Genomic DNA, 27,197 nt, shown 5'->3' on the forward strand with positions numbered 1-27,197 from the left:
GGTCGACCCGGGCCATTCACGCGGCGGCCACACGAGGCGGCGGCAGCAGCAGCGTTCGGCGGTGAGGAGAGGGGGGCCACCACCATCATCATCATAAAGCCCGAGGGAGGAGCTCCAAGCGAGGCGAAACCGCCGCCCCCCCGACCCGCCACCTTCTCCTCCTCATCCTTTCCCCCTTGCGGACATCGCGCGCCGGGGGTTAAAATAAAAAGTATCGAAGGCGACGACGACGACGACCACCACCAAGTGTGTGGGGCAACTCGGCACCCTGATCGCGAGCGCCTTTGTCTCACCCGCACGACGGAGGCTCATTGTTGCGTTTCTTCTGCTCGTCACCACCACTACCAGTGTGGTACCCTCGCTCGGGTCTTTTTGTGTGTGTGGACGAGTGTATCGCTGATCACATCGCGCCCAGAGAGAGAGACAGCGAAGAGAGAGAGAGACCTCTGGCGACGTTACAGAGACCGATCTCTCTCTACGTTTCGGCTGCTGCTGGTTGTGGTGGTGGTTGTTGTGGTGGTTGTGGTTGTTGTTGCTGCGCAGTAGCGATGCAGGCCTCGCTACCGTCGGCCGCGCCGCCTTCTCGCCGCTGAAGCCGCCCTCCTTGGCGCCTCGCCGCGTGCGTGGCCCCCCCCCCCCCCGCGGGTCGCTGGTCGTGGGGGGCACAGGCCCCCCCCCCCCCCCCGCGGGTCGTCGTGGCAGGAGGAGTCGGCTGCCCCCCAAAGCTGCTCGGGTCGCGACTTCGAATGGCGAACGCCGCTCCAAGTAGAAGCGACTGCGGCAGCGGAACGATGGTGGTGGTGGCATCACCACCAGCATCACCACCACCAGAATCACCACCACCATCAGCAGCATCACCACCACCAGAATCATCATCAGCAGCAGCATCACCATCAGCAACAGCATCACCATCACCAGCATCACCACCACCAGCAGCATCACCACCACCAGCAGCAGTAGCAGCATCACCAGCACTCCAGGAGATGGAGGATGCATGCGTGTCCGAGCAGAGCGGAGACTCCTCAACCATTTCCGCTTCCATCACCTCATCCATCTCATCCTCGACCATCACCTCATCCATCCCGTCGACCATCACCTCATCCATCTCATCCTCGACCATCACCTCATCCATCCCGTCGACCATCACCTCATCCATCCCATCCTCGACCGTCACCTCATCCATCCCATCCTCGACTGTCACCTCATCCATCCCATCCTCGACTGTCACCTCATCCATCCCATCGACCATCACCTCATCCATCCCATCGACCATCACCTCATCCATCCCGTCGACCGTCACCTCATCCATCCCGTCGACCGTCACCTCATCCATCCCGTCGACCGTCACCTCATCCATCCCATCCTCGACCATCACTTCATCCATCCCATCGACCATCACCTCGTCCATTACAATAACCATCACATCATCGTCCATCCCCACATCTTCCATCCCATCATCTAACTCCACGTCTTCCATCTCATCCACATCCATCACCACATCTTCCAGTCCAGCATGCATCCCTTCCATCTCCATATCTTCCATCCCATCATCTATCCCTTCATCCATCACCACTACTGACATTACATCCTCAGCCATCACCACCTCATCCATCAATGCCTCTTCAATTCAGTCAAACATCATGTCTGTCCCATCATCCCTGACAACTTACATCCCATCTTCAAATGTCACCTCATCCATCACTTCCTCCGCTATCACCACATCGATCACCTCATCCATCCCAACAGACATCACCTCATCCATTGCTTTGTCATCCGTCCCATCATCTATCTCACCCATCCCGTCCTCATTCACTTCCTCATCCTGTACCTCACCATTCACCACCTCCTCCTCACCCGACTTCATGGCGGATGACAGCGAGGACCCACTGGCCATGGGCGGTGGTGACGTGCCACGGGGCACCGACCCGGCCTGGTGCATGACCAAGAGCGGCCACATCAAGCGGCCCATGAACGCCTTCATGGTGTGGGCGCAGATGGAGCGTCGCAAGATCATGCAGACGGTGCCCGCGGCGCACAACGCCGACATCTCCAAGCTGCTGGGCCAGCGCTGGAAGGAGCTCGGCGCCAACGACAAGGCCCCGTACGTGTGCGAGGCGGAGCGCCTGCGTCGCAAGCACAACGCGGACTACCCCGACTACAAGTACCAGCCGCGCAAGAAGATGCCGGCCCTCATGCCTCCACCGAGGAAGCCCGATAATGGACCTCCGTGCGTCTTCACCATCATCGCCACTGGGCCGCCACAGCCCAGCACCACCGTGGCTACTGCCACTGCTGCTACCATCACCAGCGTGCAGCATCGGCAGCAGTTTTCTCTGGAACCGGAGGATAACAAGTTCGACTTGAAGATGCCGGTGCCTACTTTCCAGTTTTCGATGCAGAATATGTTTAAGGCAAAGGGACAGTTCGACGGCAACGTTGCTATGGCCAACCCAACCAAACTTTGGTTCGGTTCGCCCGCAGAACTTGGGCTCGTTAAGGTCTCTGCCTCCGGCGGGGTGCAACACAAAGTCATTTCGCAGGTACCGACCAGAGCGATGATCCCAGAGATGATCTTCACCGAGGTCCCTACGTTCTCCCGAATTTCGGGCAGATTCCCGGAGACCTCGTGCGTCCGAATGCTGCCACAGAGGGCCCCAATTGAGCGCCAGCATATAGTATATCTCCCAGATTTCACGCTATCTCACGGCATTTCTGGGAAAATAATTACCAAGGTTGCTTCGGCCACCCTCGACTTCAGCGGCCAAAAGAGGCCTGCCACCACCATGATGATGCAGGGCCCCGCGTACCCCACGGTCTCGACCAGGTCTCTGGAGGCCCTTCTTCCTGGCCAGCAGCAACAGCAGCAGCAGGAGGATGATGTTGATGTCACGGGGCCAGGTCACCCAGCCCTGTCTCCCACCGAGACACCGGTGCCGCCGCGGTCCGCGTCCCCCTCGTGCCTGTCCTTCTGCTCGTCGTCGTCGGGCGACGAGTTGTACATCGACATCCCGGACGAGGAGGAAGAGGAGGAGATGGAGGAAGAAGCAGCGAACAGCGGCGGCGAAAGCGCCGGCGAAGCGCCCGTCAAGGAGGAGGATGTCGACGATGCCCCACGCCAGGCGACGCCGCGGGGTTTCTCGTCCCTGGAAGAGCAGCAAGGTGGCTTCCCCGGCACCGCCGACTTTTACAGCTCTTCCTCGCCTCCCTCCATTAAGGTGGAGTTCCCGGACAAATCCGCGGAGGGGGGGGACCCCCCAGAAGGCCACCGGCTGCGTGCCCACAATCTCCTGGACGACTGCTTCATGCCGGAGGTGCACGTGAGTTGTATGGTGCTTGTGTAGTGGCAATGCTAAGCGGGTACTTCGGTGCGAAGGATCGTTTGGCACCTCCTGATTAGGCCCCCTGTTTGGCTACGTACGGTGCGAAAGAAGTTCAACATACGGCACACGCGAAGCCCGTGCATTTGCATGATGTGCACATCCGTTGTCATTTCCATCGCGGGGCAGTGCACATTAACATGTGCTGTATCGGTGGCCTTCTGATCCGGATCAAGTGTTCATTATTTGGTTTGACCGATGCGCCAGATCGTGGAAGCCAAGCAGGGTAACGCATGTGTATGGGTGATCGCCATGCCGGAGAGACCAGACAGGTGTTGTATGCGATGTGTGCAGTAGAGGGCAGAGCAACACAATCCATTGTTATAGGCTGCTTTCACCAACCTGACCAGAGTGCAAGGGGCGGGGGGAGCCCTAATGGGCCGCCACGGTGGCTAGGAGATGTTAACTACTTCGCCTGATATACAGGAAGTCGTGTGTTCGAAGCCGACCCTGACGTCTTTTTTATCTTTGGAGTTTGCGGTGTTTCTCTCCCCGTGGTCGCGTGGATTTTTCTTTGGTTCCTCCGGTTTTCCCTCCAAATTTAGAATCAACATCATGTGTTTAGAGTATTCGGCTGCTTTCCATTTCCACGTGATAAGCCACTTCGTTGAGCTATCATTTGTGGCTGGGCCGCTTCTGAAAAAGAGCTATGTAGCTCAGTGGGCCTTACCTGGTATAATGAAAAAAAAGTTTAATATAGCAGGTCATTGACAAACGTGGTGTCCATGTACTGTGTATAAGAGAGATGAGAGGTGTTAGGGGAGAGAGAGCCTGATGGGTGACGTAAGGGTTAGGTGGGAGGTGCCGGCATGGGCTCGAGGTGCAGACGTTTAATGAGAATGGACTTGTCAATCGAGGTGACTTCAGTTTTGGGCCACGTACTTAAAATGGGGAAACGCTACTACACGAGAATGGACAGTGAAGTCGGTTGTTTTTGGGGTCAATGGCAATGTTGGAGCTGGGCTTCATCGGCACAAACGTTTGCGGTCTGTTTTAGCTAGAAATAATTTCGTTAGGTGGAAGGAGTTTAACACGTCGGAGGATTTCGCGACCAATATTATTCATAAGAGGTTGTTTTTGGGTTATAATCGCGTAAATATCAATGTGTCGTTAGACCCGCCACCACCCGACACAGCCAATTAGTAAGATTTGTCACGTGAACAAGACGTGGTAATTACTACTTCAGCACGCCGGTTTGTTTGAGAGTAAATCAACAACATTTACAGTTTGAGTGTTGTGGCGTTTTGCTGGTAATTACAACCGCCTTCATCAGGTGGTTTGCAAGAATTGTCTAGCGGTCTATCTTGTTCCGGCCTTAAATAGAGCAAATGTGATGGCATTTGGAAGGAGATAGAATATAAATGTCAGAACTGGTTATCGGTGAAGCATGGAGTTGATTTTGTCAGGGCTGAGGTGATAGATTGCCAACGTTCCAACCTTGTGGCACACTGGAGCATAGGGGTTTCCTGGAGAGGAAATACCAGTTGTACGTATGTATATTGAACTTCTTTTACGTAGCCAACATTGATAATAAAAACGTTGATGGAGAGCAGTATGATCGAGAGGACGTGTGTTTAGTTATGCAGACGTTCGAAAAGGATGGCATGTGTTTAATGGTGTCAATCAGGAGTCGGGGTGTATAGGAGTGAAGGCATCGACGATCGTAGGGGAACAAGTGATTGGCCAGCCTCGTGGACATCAATCGGTCTCGAAGCAGTCGGGCACCAGAAAGCCATTCCTGATTGGACTAACCTCCAAAAAATAGGAAGCAAATAGTTGACACTGTGCAGCTGACGGTGAAGCAGAGAAGAAGCCAGGTTCTTGGAACTTTGGAGGGAGATTACATCGATTAATTGTACTAGCAGGTTCACATATCTGTTTAAAACCTTAAACTTTATGTACAGTCCATATGGGCACACTCACTCAATGTTTGATGTGCATTTGCTGGTTCAACAGTTCAGAGATACAGTTTGATTACAATGCTCACTGAAATAAATTTTCATTTTCAGCACTGCAAACCGATGCTGGATTTGTGGCCTACCCTTGCCTTTAGGTAATGGGAGTTGTTTGACCATACTTCACCACACTAGGTCGTAATGGTTGGTGTGGGGGCCCCAGAACACATTTTAGATATATCACTTGCAATGTGCTAACCACTGCACCACCACTCCACCCATACATGATCGACACTCAATCCTTCCTTGCAGTGGCTTGTAAATAATTCGGGCAAAACATGCAGTTGTTATTTCACAGGAATAGCAGAACTATTTTATAAGCAGGATGCACGTAGACATGAAGATCGATTCCAAGTCAAATTATTGACTTGGATCAAAATAATGTCTTTGGGGTGATTTGTCTGGTTTACGTGCGGTTGTGATGATTGTGGGAGCGTGCTGCATTGTGTAATTTTTGCCGTGTGGGTTTTGCAGCGGGTGGTGAGTCTGGTGGACGTGAACAGCTTCATCACCTGTTACCTGTGTAAGGGATACCTAGTCGACGCAACCACCATCACCGAATGCCTCCACACCTGTGAGTATCTTCCATTGAAAGTCTTCCAACTAAGGTTGAAAGCATTCTTGCATTAGTTATGTCGTTCTGTCTGTCCGTTGGTCTGCAGTGAGGTGTCGGGGTATGTATGTACGTTGAACTTCTTTCGCACTGTATATAATCGGAGGGGCGGGGGAAGGACTACAAAGTAAAGTATTAAAGCGGGTTTTTTTTACACCAGGTAAGGCCCACTAAGCTATATGGCTCTTTTTCAGAAGTGACCTGGCCACAAATGATAGCTCAACGAAGTGGCTTATGTGGAAACTTACAATGGCCAAATACTCTAACATCATGTATCTAAATGTGGAGGGAAAAACCGGTAGACCTGGAGAAAAATGTACTCGACCAGCCGGAAAACATGGAAACTTCAAATATACAGGCATCAGGGTCGGGATCGAACCCACGACCTCCTGCTTATCCGGCGAGGTAGTTAACATCTTGCCACCAACCTAAATACATAAAGCAGAGTTAACATTGGTGAAGTTATCCAATATAAATAACATTTTTGTGTAAAGTTTTGATGTTTTAGGGAATTATTTTGTAAGAAACCAGCAAAAGTGATCGAAGGGTTGCCCCAAATAGGGTAATGAAAATCAGAGATACATAATAAGGCTTTTAAACCAAGCTGATGATGTCAGAGGCTTGTAAGTGTGATATCCTCAATGCTTTTATATGGCTTGCTCGTATCAGAATTATCTCTACCTCGTAAAGTAGATAAAAAGTTACGAAGTTTTGGGTGAGTATTAGATGAAGCAATTTTTGCAAAGTGTAACTTTTAAGAAATTCATTTACAGTGTCGTAGTTGTATTGGCAGATAGTTGTGTGAACAGGTGAGATTTGCATGTATGTTTATTTTTCCCCGTAGGTGCACTTTAATGGCATTAAGCTCCCAGAGTGTTGTATGTTCGAATTAGCCACCGCCAAGAAGCCAGAACCAGTGGTGATTCATAAATTCGTTTCCACATTGCAGCTTTGTTCTTCAATAAATGTCACTTGCGTCTACACCCTCGGAAGACGACATTTTTATAACGTCTTCTTGGTTCTTTCGGTAAAGTCACGTAGAAGGGAAGTAATAAAATAATAAAAATAAAACATAATAAAACAATTCTCACGACGTTTCGGCTACAACGCAAGCAGCCGTCTTCAGGTGAAGAATGAGACACTACCAAGCTAGGAGCTTATATATACAATGGGTTGGAGGTGTAAGAAGAGCGACTTAACAAAAAGAATGTGCATATGAAGAGGAATTTAGCATATTCATGGGAAATGCGTAGGAGGTGGGCGGGGGGGTTTCAAAGTCATATTATGCCCATGCATTATGCAGGATCAGCAGCACCAAGGGAGGGTGTACGGAGTAGCATTAACAAAGGAAAGGAATGTTAATAGTATGTAGCTGCAGTTACTAAACAACCACGTAGATAACTAAAGTATAAACTACATAAAAAACTAAAGTATAAACTGCATAGCACCATCAGTGTACTTACTATACTCTACAATAAGCTGAGTTACTCACAGCAAGTAATACATTACAATTTTACGTCGTAAAAAATTATATAATATGCTTCCATCTAAACTGTATTCTCTTACATCACACGAGCATACACCGTACTATATACTGCCATAGATAAACCCAACATTAAATTATATACTGTATTGCTGTAAACCACCCTATACTTTATACATTTTAATATAACACTATGTATTATTCAACTCACCCTAATGTGTATCGAAATGGTTTATTACGTCCTTCCAATGATTGCTAAGCCTGAATCCATCTTCTCGGTTAAAATTGTCTCTGTGTTTGTATATGTGGATCGCCTCATGAACGAATCTCTCATGATAGCCAGATGGCTTGCAGAGAACCTCCGTCTTGGAGAAGTCAATGTCATGTGAGCCCACTGAGTTGTAACAGTGGTCTGCCACGGCTGAGGTGTTTGTCCTACCGTGTTTTAGATCAGCTTTATGTTCACGAATGCGGTCTGAGACGTGTCGTTTGGTTTCCCCAATGTAACTGCTACCACAGAGGCAACTTAGTTTGTAGACGCCAGGGTACTGTATGTCTGGAATCACATCTTTTACAGATGGTACCAGATCACGGATTTTATGTACTGTGTTGAATCGGACCTGGATCTTGTGTTTAATCAGGATTTTGGAGATCTTTTTTGTGACCCCAGCAATGTAGGGTAAGGTGATGGTCTTGAAAGGCTCCTCAACAGGATCTTTCTTGATGGTTGGAGTGATGGCTTTGCGGATTGTGTAGTCGGAGTAACCATTAGCCTTAAGAGCTTGGCGTACGTGTTTGAGTTCACTGGAAATGTGTTCATGGTCGGAGATGCATTGGGCTCTATGATATAGAGTCTTGATGAGGGAATTCTTCTGGGATGGATGGTGGTGGGAATCCGGTTTTAGATAAGCATCCGTGTGGGTGGCTTTCCTGTAGACAGAGTGGCTCATTGAACCATCAGGTCTCCTTTTGATTAGAAACCAAACGACACGTCTCAGACCGCATTCGTGAACATAAAGCTGATCTAAAACACGGTAGGACAAACACCTCAGCCGTGGCAGACCACTGTTACAACTCAGTGGGCTCACATGACATTGACTTCTCCAAGACGGAGGTTCTCTGCAAGCCATCTGGCTATCATGAGAGATTCGTTCATGAGGCGATCCACATATACAAACACAGAGACAATTTTAACCGAGAAGATGGATTCAGGCTTAGCAATCATTGGAAGGACGTAATAAACCATTTCGATACACATTAGGGTGAGTTGAATAATACATAGTGTTATATTAAAATGTATAAAGTATAGGGTGGTTTACAGCAATACAGTATATAATTTAATGTTGGGTTTATCTATGGCAGTATATAGTACGGTGTATGCTCGTGTGATGTAAGAGAATACAGTTTAGATGGAAGCATATTATATAATTTTTTACGACGTAAAATTGTAATGTATTACTTGCTGTGAGTAACTCAGCTTATTGTAGAGTATAGTAAGTACACTGATGGTGCTATGCAGTTTATACTTTAGTTTTTTATGTAGTTTATACTTTAGTTATCTACGTGGTTGTTTAGTAACTGCAGCTACATACTATTAACATTCCTTTCCTTTGTTAATGCTACTCCGTACACCCTCCCTTGGTGCTGCTGATCCTGCATAATGCATGGGCATAATATGACTTTGAAACCCCCCCGCCCACCTCCTACGCATTTCCCATGAATATGCTAAATTCCTCTTCATATGCACATTCTTTTTGTTAAGTCGCTCTTCTTACACCTCCAACCCAGTGTATATATAAGCTCCTAGCTTGGTAGTGTCTCATTCTTCACCTGAAGACGGCTGCTTGCGTTGTAGCCGAAACGTCGTGAGAATTGTTTTATTATGTTTTATTTTTATTATTTTATTACTTCCCTTCTACGTGACTTTACCGAAAGAACCAAGAAGATGAATCCCTGCAGTCACGAAAGCTTTAAATCGAAATTTTTATAACGTCTTCCAGTATGCAGTTCTGCACGAGTGCCATCACACACAATGTCTGTGATCTCGTGGAAAGGCCGGCTCCAAGGCCATTGCGTGCTTCATTGCATTATTTGCCAAAATTGCACTGATCGTGCTACTTGGTGGTTGTGCTGTCCAGCTCTCAGATATGTTTTTTGGGGTCGTGCTGCGTGTTCACCATGATGTCCGATGTTTCGCTCTACATGCTGGAAGCTTTTTTGGGAACTGACGCTGCCGGCGAGATGTCGGATGTCGTGTCAGACTACGCGGGGCACAACCATAAAATACAATGGGGATGGGGGCTGTGCTGACATGATAATTAAAAGTCTCTACTTTTTGAAATCTAATTGCAAGGTTCTAATTAATTTAGTAAAATTTTAAACTGTTGTAACATTGGCCGAGACTGACTTGGTTGCATACTGACTTTAGCACCTCGACTGTGTTTCATCCTGCTACTAAAGTAGATATTCATCCAAAAAATGTATTTTATGTTGAATATTCTTTGGTTCTTTCGGTAAAGTCACGTAGATATAAAAATAAAAATAAAGTGAGTAAAAGTTTTACAAATAAAACAAAAACCACGACGTTTCGATCACAACACAAGCGATCGTCGTCGTCCTCCTCCTGAAGACGATCGCTTGTGTTGTGATCGAAACGTTGTGGTTTTTATTTTAATTTGTATTCACTTTATTTTTCTATGTACGTGACTTTACCGAAAGAACCAAAGAATATGAATTCCTGCAGTCACGAAAGTTTTAAGTCAAAATTTACGTTGAATGTTTTTGGTACCAGTTTATAACAAGGCTACGTTAAAACAATAACTTGAGTATTTTTGCCCGTTCTAATTTAATTTTAATTCTGTGTTTTCTTATGTACTTTTCAAAATAATAGTTTGCAAGAGCTGCATCGTGAAGCACTTTGACTACAGCAATAGATGCCCGCAGTGCAACGTGGTGGTGCATCAGACTCAGCCACTCTACAACATCAGGTGCGTATCTGGGGTGCCACGGTGGCTCGGAGATGTCAACTACCTCGATTGGTACACAGGAGGTCGTGGGTTCGATCGTGAACCTAACTCCTGTATATTTGCAGTCTGTGTGACTATCCCTATGGTCGTGTGGATTTTTCTCCCGGTCCTCCGGTTTTGCCCTTTCACATTTAGAAACGTGTGCATAGTCAGACGTCTTTGTGCTATGAACACTTCCTTAAAAGACACATTAAGACGGGCAATATCAATGTGAACACATGGGAGGACATGTTTGCCAACCGTAATTAGTGGGAGAAGTGCTGTAGCCGACTCGTTCAAGAGGGTTGAAGAAAAAAGGGAAAAAACCTCTCAGCATCGACACCAGCAATGGCACAACACAAATGCCATTTGGCAGTCGAGCAACTCTTGCGCACAGTGCAGCCGATGCTTCCGCTCAAGAGCTGGCCTCTCATCTCACCAGTGCGCAGGAAAATGCTAGTTCTCCGCAGTCATCAACGTTCACGATGGACAGCCGAAGAAAGTAGGGTATTTGGCTGCTCTAGATTTCCACATGACGTGCCATTTCGTTGAGCTGTCATTTGTGATAGTCAGGCCGTTTCTGAAAAAGATGTCTAGCTCAGCGGGCCTTACCTGGTGGAATTAAACAATTTTAGTTTAATTTAATCTGTGCTGCTCAACAGAGTAGGCAATGAGAGGACCTTTACTCAACACTTATTGGCTGGCCCCTTTTGGGTCATTTGTCAAAGCCTAATAAGATTAAATTTCACACGTAAAGTTTAAATGTAATTCAGGCATTTTGGATAACTGTAAGCATTCGTGATACTGCAACGTATTGTTGTGAGACTATCATCCTTGCCTCATTGTCAATCCGGCAGTTTTCATCCGAGTCTTCTTCTTGGTTCTTTCGGTAAAGTCACGTAGAAGGGAAGTAATAAAATAATAAAAATAAAACATAATTAAACAATTCTCACGACGTTTCGGCTACAACACAAGCATCCGAGTCTGTTTAGGCAACTTTTATAATCCAGATAACCCATTTCCTGTTGTTGGAGTTATTGTGGATCTTTTTTCAACTCATATTCCATCACAATAGAAGCACTGTGGCCCTTGAAGCTTTCACTTTGAGTCGTGTTAAGTTTTTGTCAAGCTGCAGATATGAATTTGGATTATGCACACTGCAATGGGCGTATGAGCACTCGCACTACTGTACAGTGTCAGTTGGGTGGGACAGGGGAGAGGGAGAATGGAGGCACCGTGGCAGCGTGCTGGATCTATTTATCCCTGTGGCTATTGCACAAACAATGCAAACTCTTGACCGTTTTCAACTGGACTGAGTTTGATCAGCATGGGGGTGGCCTGCATCTCTTGCGAATAGAAGTACATCATATACTGTGGATGTATGACATACTGAGAACAGAATATGCACATACTAACTGCCCACCATATATATGTACGCTTGCTGTATATTATCTCATGTCCTCACCAGCTTCAAACTGTGCCCATTCCCTCTCTTTACCACCGTTCCAGTCCTTGACTACCATATTTAGATAAGCCCCTCCCCCCTCCCCTTAACTTGTATTTAAGCTTGGATTTCTCCTCACTTGATACAGTAAATTTAGCTGTGACGGTCCCACCTGAAGACGGGAGATTTGTGTTGCCTCCGAAACGTCGTGATTTAATTGATTTATTTTCTTTTAGTATTATTTTATTATTTATTATTTTTTACCTACGTGACTTTACCGAAAAAACCTAAGAGTATAAATCCTTTGCCATCACGAAAGCTTCAAATCTAGAATTAGCAGTGTCCATTAGGACGCTGTCTTTCCGACAGCTCTGTTCTTCACCTGAGGACGGCTGCTTGTGTTGTGGCCAGAACGTCGTGAGAATTTTAGAATGTTTTATTTTTATTATTTTATTATTTCCCTTCTACGTGACTTTACCGAAAGATCCAAGAATATGAATCTCTGCAGTCACGAAAGCTTTAAATCGAAAGTTAACGCATTGTGCTCGATAGCGAATGTACGTGAAAGTGAAACAACTTTGCATGAATGTAGAGTACTTGACAATATTGGTCACATTCAAAGTACCGTACTTGATCGTGAACAGACGAGTACTTATATTGGTAGGAACCTCCTGGTTACACCACCCCACAGGGGATTATTGTGTCTGTCCGTCGTGCAGGGAGGGGCTGGGTGGGGAGGGGAGGGTGGGGCTGGGTGGGGAGGGTGGGGCTGGGTGGGGGGTGGGGCTGGGTGGGGAGGGGCTGGTCACCCCGTGGTGCCCTTATAAAACTCAACGTTTAACTTACTCACGCCGGCTTGTGCCCGCCCTCAGCCGGGAATATTTGCGGAATACTGGCCATTGACCGAGCAACCCAACGTTCCTACCAGCTCCCTCCGCAGAAATGTGTTAAGCGATTCCCCTCAAACCTGAGACAAGCTGTAGGCTTTCTGCTGTCTGAAGTTACCTGTACGAGTACAGTGTTTGACTGTTTCACCCTCGTATATAACGTAAACGCTATTGCCCAAAATTTGGTAGCCAGTCTCTCCTTAAGTGGGAGTCATAGTGTCTGACTTGGTGGGTGAGTATCTGTTGCTATTCCTATTAATTAACACTGGATATAAAGAACCGTATGGAAAACTCAATCTCTTTATAATTTTGTTATTCACTCAAATGGTATTCCAATCGCCGGCGGCATATGTTTAAGAGACAATATCCAATCGGATATCTAACAGAGCAGTTCAACCCTTTGTGTGAGTAAAAAGCGCCCATGACGAATTAAGTCCAGAACCTGATTTTATGTAACGCTTTGCTTTTGTGCAGTTGTTGGTGACTGAGTTGAGAACATAAACTCGCTGCATTGGAGAAGCCGGTTTAATAACATGCGGCTGAAGCCTGACTTCAAATCCTGGATCTCAGTGGTGTCAGCTCACTGTTGTCACCTCTGAGCCACATGGCCGCTTCCAATCCCCTCTATTTAAAAATGCTGTTCAAAGCAAATATTTCGAGCAAAATATACCAACGTAAAAAAAGAAGTTTATCTTGTCAGATTTTTCTAGATTTTTTTTTTTTAGAAGAAATCTGAATTTATTTTTATAATTTGTCATTGGTCTACTCCTCCTACCTCATGGTATATGAAGAGTTACTCTTCGACACTTCCAAGCCACAATGGATTTCTTATGTATCTATACAGAAATTACTCATTATAATTAAATGTGTATCCTAATATATATGTAGGGCTGCATTATTTTAGTTTTGACAAACATTTCATCTTCATTAAATTAATATTTTACTGTGACTTTTATGAATTTTAAAACTAGTCGGTTGACAGAGGACATGTGTGCCTTATAGGCCATGCATTCTGTTTAAATCATTCATCTCTCTTAATGGGTACATTGAACAAAAAACATCATCTACATCTTTAAATTTTTTATGTGGTTGTTGAATATGCACGATCATCATTGCCTCTTGTCGCTCATCCTTGCCTTTAAAGTGAGTGTTTTTGCATCCGGCTTGGATTGTTCAGAAAGGTAAAGCATATCTGACATTACTCGTTGGTTCTTTCGGTAAAGTCACGTAGAAAGAAAATAAATTAAATAATAGAGTACGACGTTTCGAGTGCAACACAAGCAACCGTCATCAGGTAGAACTAAATTTGAGAGAGAGACAAAACACAGACACGGAGTCATATCATATCTGACATGTTGAGTTATTTAGTGGGAAATGGCAGGAAAATAACTTGGTACACAAACTCATTAAGCGTTGCCATGGAGTATTATAGGTGAAAGCAAATATAAGCAGAGAACTCCATTCTTTGTCCCAGCGAAAAGAGATTTTTAGTCAGGTCAATTAGCTTTCCAGACCGATGTTGAAAAACAGCGAGCATATTCTCGTCTCATCGGCAGAGAGTGGGTGAGAGGCCGTAGCCTTCTCACACCCCACCTTTTCCTTGTTTTCATGTCACCTTAAACACAACTAATACCGTCATCGAGGAAGAATGGACATCGTTAATTTGAACGAAGATGTGATGAGTAGAGCTAAATGCCCTGATTAAGGGCCACAAACCGATGCGGACGAGGCCTTCTAGTGTTCCAACTACATTTTTAAGGACTCTTCAAGACTTTAATGCGACTTCCAGGCCAGAAACCTGAAGGAAATTAACACTGACGTCATCGCTTTAAAGGAGACGCACATTGATGACAGCACTCGAACGGCGAGTTAAAAAATAAATGGATATCCTTGTTTGTTGCCATCTACCACCCTAGATATGGCCTCGACACATTCATCAGGCAAGGCCTATAGATCTATGCTTTCAAATACACAGAAAAAGTACCCCCTGTATAGCCTGAACAGGGGGAGGGCGGCCAACACCATGCCCTGCCGCCTTTGTCTCCCTAGTGGCGATGTTTACATACCGCACCAGGTACTCATTTGAGGCCGAGTCGACCTAGTACACCACCACAAGCAAGGTCACATTGATGAAAACCGAGCAAGTTGTTAATGTGACCGTCATCAACTTATATAAACTCCTAAATAAGGAATGGCCATCACCACCTCTGCCAGAAGCCGCTCACCCGGCTATACTTGTGGGTGACTTAAGCAACCACCACACGCAGGTGGGACTGCTCAGAAAATAGCGAAGCCGGAGAGAAACTCGGGGAATGGTCGTCGGCAACAAGACATGTTTCTTATACATGACCTTAAACAGCCGGACACATTTCATTTGGACCGATGGAAAAAAAATACTCCATCCCAATCTTTATGGCTCAACTCACAGGACAAGAATGCACAGCCGTATAATTGCTCTGGGGAATTTTCTGAAGAGCCAAGAAATATGAGCAGTCACTAACGTTGGATTACTGTTGCCGGTCATAACCTCAAAACCACAGCCACTTTTGGGGGCCTTCAGTCCACCAATTGGTCCAATTGAGAAAAATAAACCGAAACCCAAATGAAGAACCGGGAGCCAAAGCCTAAACATTTTTTACATTCAATCATTAAAATTGTCACATTTATTGAGCAAAAAGAATAACATCCCAAGTTGTATTGGAATAGCCACACACCATCTTGGCAACCAAAAAGAGAACAACTCTTGCAAAAGTTCATGATAACTAGTGCCCGAGACGAGAGGACCTCACTGCTAGCATCCCTGAATTCTGCACAAAGAAAACGTTGGGAAGATTGTCACGACAAAACCTGGCAGCTCCTCCAGAACCTAGAAGCCTCAACTAAAGGGGCACAGGTCATGAAAAACCACAGTAATTGCTGTGGCCTCCCTTATGCTTTCCTGCTCAAAGGCACCCAGTGGACATAGTGCGCCAAACAAGATGTCCAGAAACAACTTTCCATCACCTTTAGCCGATTCTCAAAAGCGACATATCTAACTAGGCCATGCACTGTCACTAAAGTGGAAATGGCCCTCAAAGGCCACAAAATCCCAATAGGCACTAGAATATGATGACCTACATCCCAGGTTCCTTAAGAACCTGGGACTGTATGGACAATAATGGCTTGTAAATGTCTCTGCGCAGGTTAGGCAAAATCCTGAAAGCATGGAAGCAAGCAAAGTCAACGCCATGAAACCCAGAAAGACGCAAGACTCGCCCTCCAGCTACAGGCCCATGTCCCTCCAGCTGCAGACCAATATCACTCCAGCTACAGGCCAATATCGCCATGCTACAGAAACGGGCAGGAACGATCTAAGGTGCCTCGACTGATTTTCTGTGAACTGCAGCCTTATCGCTATATCTACGCGGTAGCAGAGTACTGCGCTCCAGCCTGGCCTAGGAGCTTCTACATAAACTTGCTAGATACAAAATTGAATAACAAGATGTGCATCATAACCGGAACACTGAAACCGACACCAAACCCTTGGCGAGAACATTCTGCTGCCAAATATCCGAAGGTTCCACGTTTTCTTGCCTTTGACAACCTTACACATCAACGAAGACCTCAACAGCACCACTCCACCGACTAAAGTCCCAATCCCGCTTCTGGGATCGCCCTGCTGTCGACATTTTAGAATTTCACCCAGATCCGGAAGAACGCTGGAAAACAAAGTGAAGCAATGCGCAAGTCCGGAATAATCACCTAATTTGAGACCCAAACATCGCACCACTTGGTTTTGACGCTTCTCGAAGACACCGCTGGTGGAACCATCAACCGCATCAAAACATCAGCCGGCTGATGACCACATCTCCTTCATACCTGGAAAATTTTAGACACAGCCACGGTGCGATTATGGCCATGCAACCCAAACTATGGACCAGACACATTTATTTTCTCTTGCGTATCTGTCTGTGGAGGGTTGTTTTCCTCTTCCTTTTAATCTTAAGGATATTTTTTTACTGGGATTGTGTTGTAAAGCCCTGTGACGCCTCTTGTGTGAATGGTACTATATAAAACTGGGGTTTACTTACCTATAGTAAACCACTAGTCTTTGCTTCAATGGAGGAATAGAAAAACTACAAAGATTCACTCCTGAAGCCCGCTCATGAATATTAGACTGCAAAATTGGCATTTAAATACTGGACATATTGCCACATGCCAGAATACAATCGGCAGTCAGGCGTGTTATATACAAAGTGCCGCTGAATTACCAGATGCTATTGGCTACAGCAGTCCATGTAAAATATGAACCCCGGTTCAGCCCATTTTTAAAATCAATATACAACTTGGACATTGTGCACTTTTCAATTAATACAAATAATTATCAAGCTTGTTTTCACTAGTCTTGTAACTAGTGCATTGTAGTTATGGAAAGCAGGATAGGTAAACATAAGTAACATGTTTGTAATCTTTAAGTGCTATGTGACCTTAACTTAATGATTTATGTGTTGATTATACTTTGATGACCTCAATGGTGCACCTTTTATTGCTTTCTGACACAGGTCGGATGGAACTATGCAGGATATCGTGTACAAGTTGGTGCCGAATCTGGAAGAAAGTAAGTGTGCGTGTGTTACAAGAAATGACTATGCAGAGTAGTTCTTTGGAAATTTGTTTTAATTTGCCCGAGACTCATTTTACATGTGGCTATAGGGTTACTTCGTAGAACACTTGTTTTTTTACTTAAACTTTTTTCAATTTCAAAGTATTCCTAGTAAATCTTGACTTAAAGCTTTCGTGACTGAAGAAATTCATATTCTTTGGGTCTTTCGGTAAAGCCACGTCGATAAGTTGAAAGAAAATAACAAAAAAAGAACAAAAACGACAACGTTTCGATCACAACACAAGCGATCGAAACGTCGTAGTTGTTGTTTTTTGTTATTTTCTTTCAACCTATCTACGTGACTTTACTGAAAGACCCAAAGAATATCTATTTCTCGTAAGTCTAATACTTTGTTTTGGCATACAAATTATAATTGCTATATAGTTATGTAATATAAATGTATTCTTTTGATATTTGGCTTGTTGCTGCTTAAGAAACCGCTGCGGTTTGAATTTTGTCTTGGCATTTGCAGGCTGATAGCCACATCGCATAAAACACGTCCCGCTTTATATATTTCACCCACAAGCTTGGTGGCTCATAACTCAGAGGGCTGAGCTGGCACCACTAGGATCCTGGGTTTTCGAACCAAGGCACTGCCGGTGACACACTGCCGGTGATTAAAAAGAGGCGCTTAAGAATCTCGAGTTGATGGTCTCAGCCCGGTCACCCAAATGCTTGCACAAAAAAAATCACGGCGCTAAATTTGGTTGCGCTTTTAGTTCATTCATCAACGTGGCGAACATTACTCGCAGTGGCAGGCCGATTGAGAAAGCGCTGCCCCTCCTAACTTGTGGAGCAGTGGTCCTCTCAAAAGGAATTTGGTGACATCCGCTACCGTGGGCCGTGCTGCGCGAGTGATCTGCACGGATAATTAATCTCTTCACGTGACATCGATAGCACAATTTGGATGAAATTATGGAAAAGGACAAAAAACGGGGGGAGGTTTACATTCTTTTTAGCCCTGCGGTTTCTCGAAAGGAAGCGACAGCGGTCTCACATGCCCCTGGATGTGCTAAGAAGGACGTGCCGTCTGCTTTTCAGATGAGAAGCGGAGCATGAGAGATTTTTATCTTTCAAGGGGATTGGAGCTTCCAAAACCAGGTAACTGTCATCTGCTCATTCCTTCCTGCTTAGTTTAGTTAAAGTGCTTACAAGAAAACAGCCATTGTTTGCAGGTAACGGTAATCAGTATTGTGTAAACAGCGATCCTGTTCCAAGCTTTAATTGATGTACAGTTAGCATTGTACCTTTGTATGTTGAACTTCTTTCACACCTTACGTATCCAGCCGGAGGTGCATTGCAGGACAATTGGGGGATAATTGCTTATTAATTTAATTTCACCATCTATGGACTGCATGTAGGACTAGTTAAGTACATCTTTAACCTATTAAAGGTATTTTTTATCTGTCTGTCTGTCCGTCTGTCTGTCTGTCTGCATGTGGCTGACACTTGCGAGGGATTTGGCTCACGAACCGTGGGGTTAAGTTTTAAAAAAGTACCCAGGTAGCACGGCGCTATTCCGATTTAACGTCCATCACCTTTAAAGTAATTTCATTAGCGATTTAGTGCTGTTTTTTGTTATTTATCTATTCCGTTGCGCCTCCGAGCGCGTGCCAAAGCACGCATCTGCGCATGCGCATCCCTCGCGGTGGTGGGGGGGGGGGAGTGGCATTCTCGTTAAAAATGCAACAAAAAATACGCACAAGACAGGTATATTCTTCAAAGTGTGATGTCCTCTTCTCCCCCCCCACCCTAATGTGTGCAATTACTACTATGTGGTCAGGAGATACTAATATTATAGAGCTTACGTACTATTACTGTAGAGCGGGCGGCAGAATGGTTGGGGGGGGGGGGTAGCGGCCCAGCCCCAGCCTGCCAAGGTGCCATCTCGGCTGGCTGGGCAATCTAGGCGAAAACTAATATTAAAAAATTAATGTGTGTGTGTAAGTCGATGTGTGTGTGTAAGTAAAAATACAAAAAATATTGCGTGTACGTATAAGTCGGTGTGTGTGTGTACGTCGATGTGTGAGTCTCTTTGTGTGTGTGTACTTCGATGTGTGTGTTTGAGTCCATGTGTGTGTGTCTTTTTCGCCCGGGCAACGCCGGCTACTTGCCGCTAGTCCTCAATAAACGCTTCCCTTTACACAAACAACAGCTTTGAGGCTTGGTAAGATACCTCTAAGATGCTCTGTATGCAGAGAGCTATCTAAAGCAACTTGTATATTAATAAACATGTATTAATAAACACGTATTTGCATATTGAAACAGCCGTGTAGTACACAAACCTACATTCGCGTACACTCAAAATCACATAATAGTGCACATAGAAACACAAAGATCTGCCGTGTAGCCTTTAACAGACTGTTCGGGAAAGTGCTGTTCGTGAGCACTTATGAAGGCAGGCACGGCACACAAGGGGGTGGGTGGGTGTCAGGCACCACGCCTGGCCGCATTTGTCTTCCCAGTACTGATACGCCTCAAAAGATACTACATTTATGGCTAAGTCGACCTAGAGGAGGCCCACGACCAGTTAAGATATTCGTCACCGATGTTGGTTTGCGAGTGGGCGAATCTAGGTCCCGAGGTTTATAGCAGCACAGTGCCACAGTGCACTCACCACTGCTCCCCAGAAACACACGTGCACACTCACACAAACACACTCAAGAGGTTGTCATGGTGAACCGCATTGCTCTTACCACACCTGGTCATTGCTTATCTTATTTACCCACACATTGCAGTCAGCGTGAGTCACCGGCTGCTGCTCTCTTCCTAATCACCCATCCTGCCCCCCTCTGTATTGTTACTGTGCCAACCCCCCACACTTCACATCCTCTCTTGCCTTATCACGTGCACCCTCACACATTGCTTGGCTCCAGGGCTGGGGCGATCAATCGGTTAAGTCCATGAATTGACTACAAATCGAAGGTGCCAATGGGGTTATCAGGCCTCGCCCATCGCCCCCTTGTCCAGCGTCACACACAAAGTTTTTGCCACAAGTGAACCACAACACCTTGCTGATCTCGTCAAAGAGCATAAACCATAATCACGTGAACTCTGGTCATCCTCGCAGCGGCTTTTGGCTAGACATCGAACAAAGATGGTCACTGCATCGCGCGCTTTCAGATCTGCTTCTGAGGCCATTTGGAACATTCTACCTTCCAATATTAGGAAGCCACTGGAGCTATGCATTTTTAAATCAAGATTGAAAACTCATTGCTTTAGAACTGCTTTTTGTGTTTAGTTCTTCTCCCGAACCTCCAATTAGCACAGTTGGCTGCGTATGGCGCAAGAAGTTCAACATACATGCACATGGAAGAGGAGATGATACTTTAAATATCTCCTGATGTCGTGTTCTCTCTCATATGCTGCCTCTTTGTAACCGCAACGTCCCCGTGTCCCCCTGCAGCGGTTTACTACGTGGCGGCAGGACCCGGAGAACGAGGCAAGAAGGCGGACAAGCGCAAGGGCCTCAGCTTCACAGAGCCCAGCGCCACCCTCGCCTGCGTCTCGCTCGTGCTGGAGTGCGGACGGTGCGTTGTCCCAACGTCTGGTGGGCTTCGTTTGGTTAACTTTGCATTCGAGCTGGGCCGTCTACCTTGCCTGGTATACAGGAGGAGGGCGTAGGTTCGATCACGACCCTGACCATGCCTGGGTTCGATCCCGACCCTGATGCCTGCTGTATATTTGGAGTTTGCATGTTCTCTGTTCCTGTGGTCGCGTGGATTTTTCTCCGGGTCCTCCGATTTTTCCTCCACGATTAGGAACATGCCTTTATATTGTTGTCCTTCTCCCACACCTCCGATTAGTATGGTTGGCTACGTACGGTGTGAAAGAAGTTCAACATGGTAAAATAAAACTAGTAAATATTACTTGAGGAATCGATGACGCTCTGTTCGATTACTCTATTTTTTGGGCAATTTTTTTTACAAAAAAAGTCACGGGTGTTACCATGCACGTGCCGCTGGACGCGAGATGATTGGCGGGCCTTGGTGATGTCACCGGCATCGTGAGCTATGTCACGCTGGGTGTGGCTTATTGGGGGTTTCCTGCCTTTGGGGAGGTGGGGAAGGTAGTCAGGGCTGCCACAATTGTTTAAAGGGGCCCTGGTAATCGACCACAAAAAAAGTAGTCAACTGCAATATTTAGTCCAGTGATCGAGTTCGGTGATAAACCGTCCCGGCTCTACTTTTAATTCCATCCGTGTAGTCTGTAAGACATTGTTGTAAAGTGTTTAATGTCTCGGCCGTATAGGTTAATCTTGTACCATTGTCTTAGCCTCACCTTTTATTCAATAGTTTAGAGTTTATTAACAAACTTTGATTTTAAGCTATGCACCTGTCCTAGCCCAAACTTAGCTATTCATCTACGCCAATATATCTAATGATAACTAAACAAGCAGTGGTAGATGTAATGCCACCGACTTGTTCTTCAGACACTTGATCTCTACTTTTCTTTTGTACAGGGTGGAGGCTGGGATCCTCAACTATCAGGTATGAAATGACTTTTGGCTCCACATGACTTATACAAATGCATCAATGGGTCATTGTTACACCATATTGTTCCCCATTATCCAATGGTGCTTTATTTCTGATGCTGGTGTCATGTTATGAGATTAATTAGGATTTCGCCCTTCATATGATTATGCATTTAATGATTGTACAGTGTTGTGCGGATGCAATTCGCAAAACAAAATCTGTAATTATGATTATGATGTTATATCGGATCTTGCACAGCTAGCAGTGCATCACATTGTGTCAAAGAACATCCCTTGAATATAGCATCAGAATCGCTTCATAATTCCCTTGAACGTTATCCATACCCAGGGGTGCAATTAAAAAAGTGCCTGTCGCATGGTCATTTGCGATGAAGCCAATGTTTGTTTTAAACAGCAAAAATAATCTGAACTAAGCAACACACCACATTTAATGATGGGTTTCCTGAGCATTCATTGGTGACCAGAATTATAACATTCACTCATTACACTTAAGATCCCAGTTAAAACAATCACTGTTTGCTTCGATTTCAACCCAGGATGTCATTGGTTGTACTTTGGGGTGCTGCGGTGGCGAGATGTTTGCATTTTTTCTCTGTGGTCGCGTGGATTTTGGGTCCTCCAGTGTTCCCCTCCACATTTAGAAACATGCGATTTACAGCGTTTAGCTGCTATAAATTTCCACATGATAAGCCACTTTATTTGCGCTAACGTTTATGGCTAGGTCGCTTTTGAAAGAGAGCTACATATCTCGGTGGGCATTCTGGTAAAATACAAAGTTTCGTTTTAGTTTAGTAACAACACTCTGAGCCACCCATCATTTCAGACCCAAAAATAAGAAACTTGAAAACATAAGTACCCATAAAGAAGTGGCTGAATGACTCATGCTCATAATCTGGTTATTTACAAAATAAAGCTGTTTGCGGAAGGGTGTTGCGGTGGTAACACTAATGCTTCGGAGCAAGAAGGCCCAAGGTTCGATGTCCTATTCGGGAAACTTTTTGCCTTGAAGTCCACACGTTGTCGGACACCCTGTTCTGCAGGGTGTGAGTGTGCATGTGTGGAGAGCAGTAGTGTAGTGGTTAGCGCACTATGCTTCAAAATCAGCAACCGAGTTCGATTCCTACTCACAACCAATAACAGTGGCGAATACCTGAATAGGTACTGGGCCCTCTCATAGGTCGACTCAGCCTTAAATGAGTTTCCTGGTGTGGTGTGTAACCATCAGCACTAGGGAGACCCAGGTGACTGGGCGTGGTGTTGGCCTACCACCCCCTCGTGTGCTCATGACGATGGCTTTAATAGGTGCTCGCTAACAGTACTTGCGCAAACAGTCTGTTGAAAGCTATCTTTATCCTTGTGAATGGTGAGTAGGAAGGGCTTATGAGCAAGTAGGTGGGGCCAACATCATAGAGTGAGATTGTTTGCTGTATGGATGGTCCTCGTGACTGAGTAGGCGTGACTTTTTAAAAGTGCCAGCTTGCTCCGTGTCCTGCTCGAGTCTGCCAGAAATGTTGGTAGCTTTGTGAAGAACACAAGCTGCATCCTCATGAAGTGGAAGTTTGTTAAAGTAAATACATGTTTTTTACATAAACTATGTTCAAAAGAAACATGATCAGAAGTCCCATAATGCAACGAAAGACTGCCAATTGGAAAAGCATCGTAGGCTTAAAATAAATCATCATATTGATGAGAAAACATTGCATTCAAAAAAATTACATCTAATATGTAAATATGCTTATTGTTTCAAATGCGATAACTTTTTGTTCAGGTGAGTCCTGAATTCCGAATGTCTTAGAGCCGGTGTTTTGTCCGTTTCAGCCACTTCAGAAGAAGTACGTGCGGGTGTCTGGAGAGGCCACGATCCGACACGTGGAAGCCTTCCTAAGGAAGAAACTTGGGCTGGATGCCTTCTGCGAGGTGAGCGGCGCGCACGTCATTTCACAACAGTTCCGCAATGTTACTGTTGCAAATCCAGGATTGCATTGAAGATATTTTCGCAATGTAATTATTATTTTATTACAAACAAACCGGTGACATGTAACATGTTTATAATGTGCTGTATTCAAATAAACTTAAATGGTAACTATACATAATTTGTTAATCAATATTTAAACTTTTAAATACTTTACTCAAGAATTGCCGTTACTCATCACACACCCTGTCACCATACACACTGCCACCACTCGCCACACACCCTGCCACCACTCGCATGGTGCGGGTGACCATAGGAGTGGTGGCTGTTTACTTATCACATATTTGTTTTTATTCACCCCAGTGAGATGATGGGCTGTATTGACTCAACTGCAATTTCAACTGATGACCTAATTATAAGTCAAGAACCTCAAGCCACAATGCCAACTATTACCAGACATTGCTACCAACCATATCACTAAAGTGCCACATTTGCTTATTAAAACGTTTTCAGCAACGTTTGTACCGTTTTACAAGTTAACATGATTTAAAAATGGGGTTCACGTCATAACAACACGAATACATGATGCCCTCACCTGCAAAATAAGTGTTGGTAAAAACAATATTATGCTTCTGTGTTCATGTAATTGTAGTGTACGGTACAGGATAATGAATGGGCTGTTTTTTGTGGTGCACTTTGAAGATGAGTTTTTTTTGTAGGTTGCCGGTGTTGCCTCTGCTCTGTAAACCAGCTTCATTTGCGGCGGTGTTGTCAGCTCACTCAGTCGTGGTCTTTGTCACACCATGCAGGTCAAAATCACGTGCGGAGAGCGCGTTTTGGATCAGGATTGCACTTTAAGCGGCCTTCAGTATTCTGGAAACACCAGTGAGGTCAGTACTATTTTATATATATACACACACCTTGACTTAAAGCTTTCGTGACTGCAGGAATTCATATTCTTTGGGTCTTTCAGTAAAGCCACGTAGATAGAAAAAAATCATTAAAATATCACGACGTTTCGATCGCAACAATCGTCCTCGGGTGAAAAAATAGCGAGAGAGCTGCTGAGGCAGGATGTTGTAAAGGTTTGAGATGCCTACTACAGTAATTTGTGTTTCTTACTGTGGTTGTCCCACCTGATGACGGAAGCTTGTGTTGCTTCCGAAACGTCGTGATTTAATTTAGTTCTATTTTTTTTATTCTTAATTTTTTTTTCACCTACGTGACTTTACCGAAAGAACCAAAGAGTATATAGTTTGAGATGGGTGTAGCCCAAGGGTCATAAGCGAAGTGGCCGGGGCTAGTGAAGAAATTTGCATGTAAATGTAAGATCGGAGAGCTGCGCGACCTCCACGACGACGAAGCTGCGGAGGTGGCCCTTGTATTGTGAGAGATTAGCATGTCAATGTAAGATTGTAGAGCCACGGCCACATCAAGGAAAATGAGCAACGATGGCTGTGTTAGTGAGACATTTAACCTGTTAATGTAAAGGCATTTAACCTGTTAATGTAACACCAGAGAGTCGAAAATAACTACTGAACATCACAGGCAGTTATGATTTAATCTGGTTAATAACGTCCTTCCAGTGATTGCTCAGTTTGTACCCATCTTCTCGGTTGAAATTGTGTCTGTGTTTATATATCTGGATGGCTTCATGAACGAATCTTTGCTGATAGCCAGTGGGTTTGCAGAGTACTTTCGTCTTGGAAAAATCAATTTTGTGTTTGCCCACAGCATTAAAACAATGATCAGCCACGGTTGAGGTATTGGTCCTACCGTGTTTCAGATCTGCCTTATGTTCACAAACATAAGGAGATTGATGTGTAGACTGGAGGATTCTCAGTGAATAATGCATTTTATTAGTAAAAGCCTCTATTTGCTTCACTTGGAATTTGCATTTACGGAAGTTGTTTTACATGCACATTTTGGTTTTAGCTTTTAATATGATGAGAAATGTGCAAAAGTGAAGGCATTTCAGTGTGTGTTTGTTCAATGTGCATGAGTTGTTCATATTTGGTTTTGAAGTTAATATCATTACATTTGTAGTGGGTTGAATAACTAGAAGAGAGCTTCTCTGAGGCAACACAGTTTTTATTTAACAATTAACACTTAACACAGAAGGGTAACAGCCCCTCACACCCGATACTCTATGGAGGGTGCCCCTCCAGACTAATATGCCTCTCACTGGCTAATCTACGAGTCCTCCTTGAGTGAAGCTTGGATTTTCACTGGTATAAAAGCTGGAGCCGACCCTTGCCAGGGGTACGGCTCTGCCCTTGGGCTCTTCAGTCTTCAGGAGGCTTCTTGTCTTGAGCTGGACGACGACTGACCCGGACCGTTCAGGGGTCCGGCATTTATGCAGGGCCGTGGCTCGCCCCGGCCACACCTTCCTTCCCGAACCTTCGAGAAAGATCTGGGGATGATGTCATCCCCCAGCCCCCCCGCCTGGGGTCTGTCGCTTTAACATACCGTTCCATCGGGTAACCGTTTGGCCCTATGGCCCATAGTCTCTGGGCACTGGGGCTCAGCCCCTTTGTTGCCCCCTATCGGCATGTGGCCGGTACTGCTGGCAACTGCATGGGAACGGCGCATCTTAGCCCAATAACGCCGTTACACATTTATAAAAAACAAACTTTGCAGGAGACTGATGTCCAGCCTATTGTATCTTACATATAACCACACGGATGCGTTCGGTGATGTTCGCACGTGACGCGCTTGATGCTTAACGTGATATTTTTAACAATGTCAAGTTTCCATGTTTGGTGGTTGTTCTGTCACTAACACAGCTGTTTCTCTTCTCCAGGATGACCTGTTGATTCTGCACTACTGTCTGGCTGCACCTCAGCAAGACAACTATTACTCCGATTAGAAAGAGTACCCAGTTTGAAAGGTCTAGGCGCTGTAATATTAAGCGACTACACTTTGTTTTGACAGGACCACGCAGTGTAATATATTGAATGGGACGTAATGGGACCTGGTTGGAAGCAATGCTTTCTATTTATGGCTTTTACAGCCTCCTGTGCTTTAGACGCAGAATATAATTGCGTGATGTTAATGCAGTGGTTGAAATGTCATTACATGCTCTGCTAAACAGTGGGAAACACCCAAGGCTTCCTACAAAGATTGTTTTTTATTGTGTTTGATATAGGTGCCTTCCCCCGATATTTCATTGGAGTTCACAGTGGTTTTTGCTAGTGATCATTCCCACAACTGTGCATATTAATTATTATTTGTTTCTTTCGGTTAAGTCACGTCTAAAGATAAAATAATAAATTAAATTAAATAATAGAATACGACGTTTCGATTGCAACACAAGCAATCATCATCAGGTATAATGAAATAGCGACATAAAATCTAACCAGAAAACTATAGACAGACATATTA

The 27,197-nt window shown here is 45.1% G+C and overlaps 1 protein-coding gene across 3 annotated transcripts; it reads left to right on the top strand.

Annotated features, from left to right (window-relative positions):
- On the top strand, window positions 1-27,132 carry LOC144931579 (uncharacterized). 3 transcript variants are annotated; one of them, XM_078855596.1, is made up of 10 exons: window positions 1-3,317; window positions 5,807-5,906; window positions 10,319-10,415; window positions 17,306-17,361; window positions 18,448-18,507; window positions 20,813-20,936; window positions 21,869-21,896; window positions 23,720-23,818; window positions 24,623-24,703; window positions 26,617-27,132. In XM_078855596.1, exons 1-10 carry the CDS (start codon window positions 747-749, stop codon window positions 26,680-26,682), a joined length of 3,282 nt encoding a protein of 1,093 aa, XP_078711722.1. In that variant the 5' UTR covers window positions 1-746; the 3' UTR covers window positions 26,683-27,132. The 3 variants fall into 3 exon arrangements, with proteins under 3 accessions (XP_078711722.1, XP_078711723.1, XP_078711724.1); XM_078855597.1 differs by having other exon boundaries at window positions 1-3,311; XM_078855598.1 differs by having other exon boundaries at window positions 1-3,215.
- Window positions 27,133-27,197: the final 65 nt, after the last annotated feature.

The sequence above is a fragment of the Lampetra fluviatilis genome, chromosome 4 (genome assembly GCF_964198595.1).
Source record: "Lampetra fluviatilis chromosome 4, kcLamFluv1.1, whole genome shotgun sequence".
Taxonomy (NCBI): Eukaryota; Metazoa; Chordata; class Hyperoartia; order Petromyzontiformes; family Petromyzontidae; genus Lampetra; species Lampetra fluviatilis.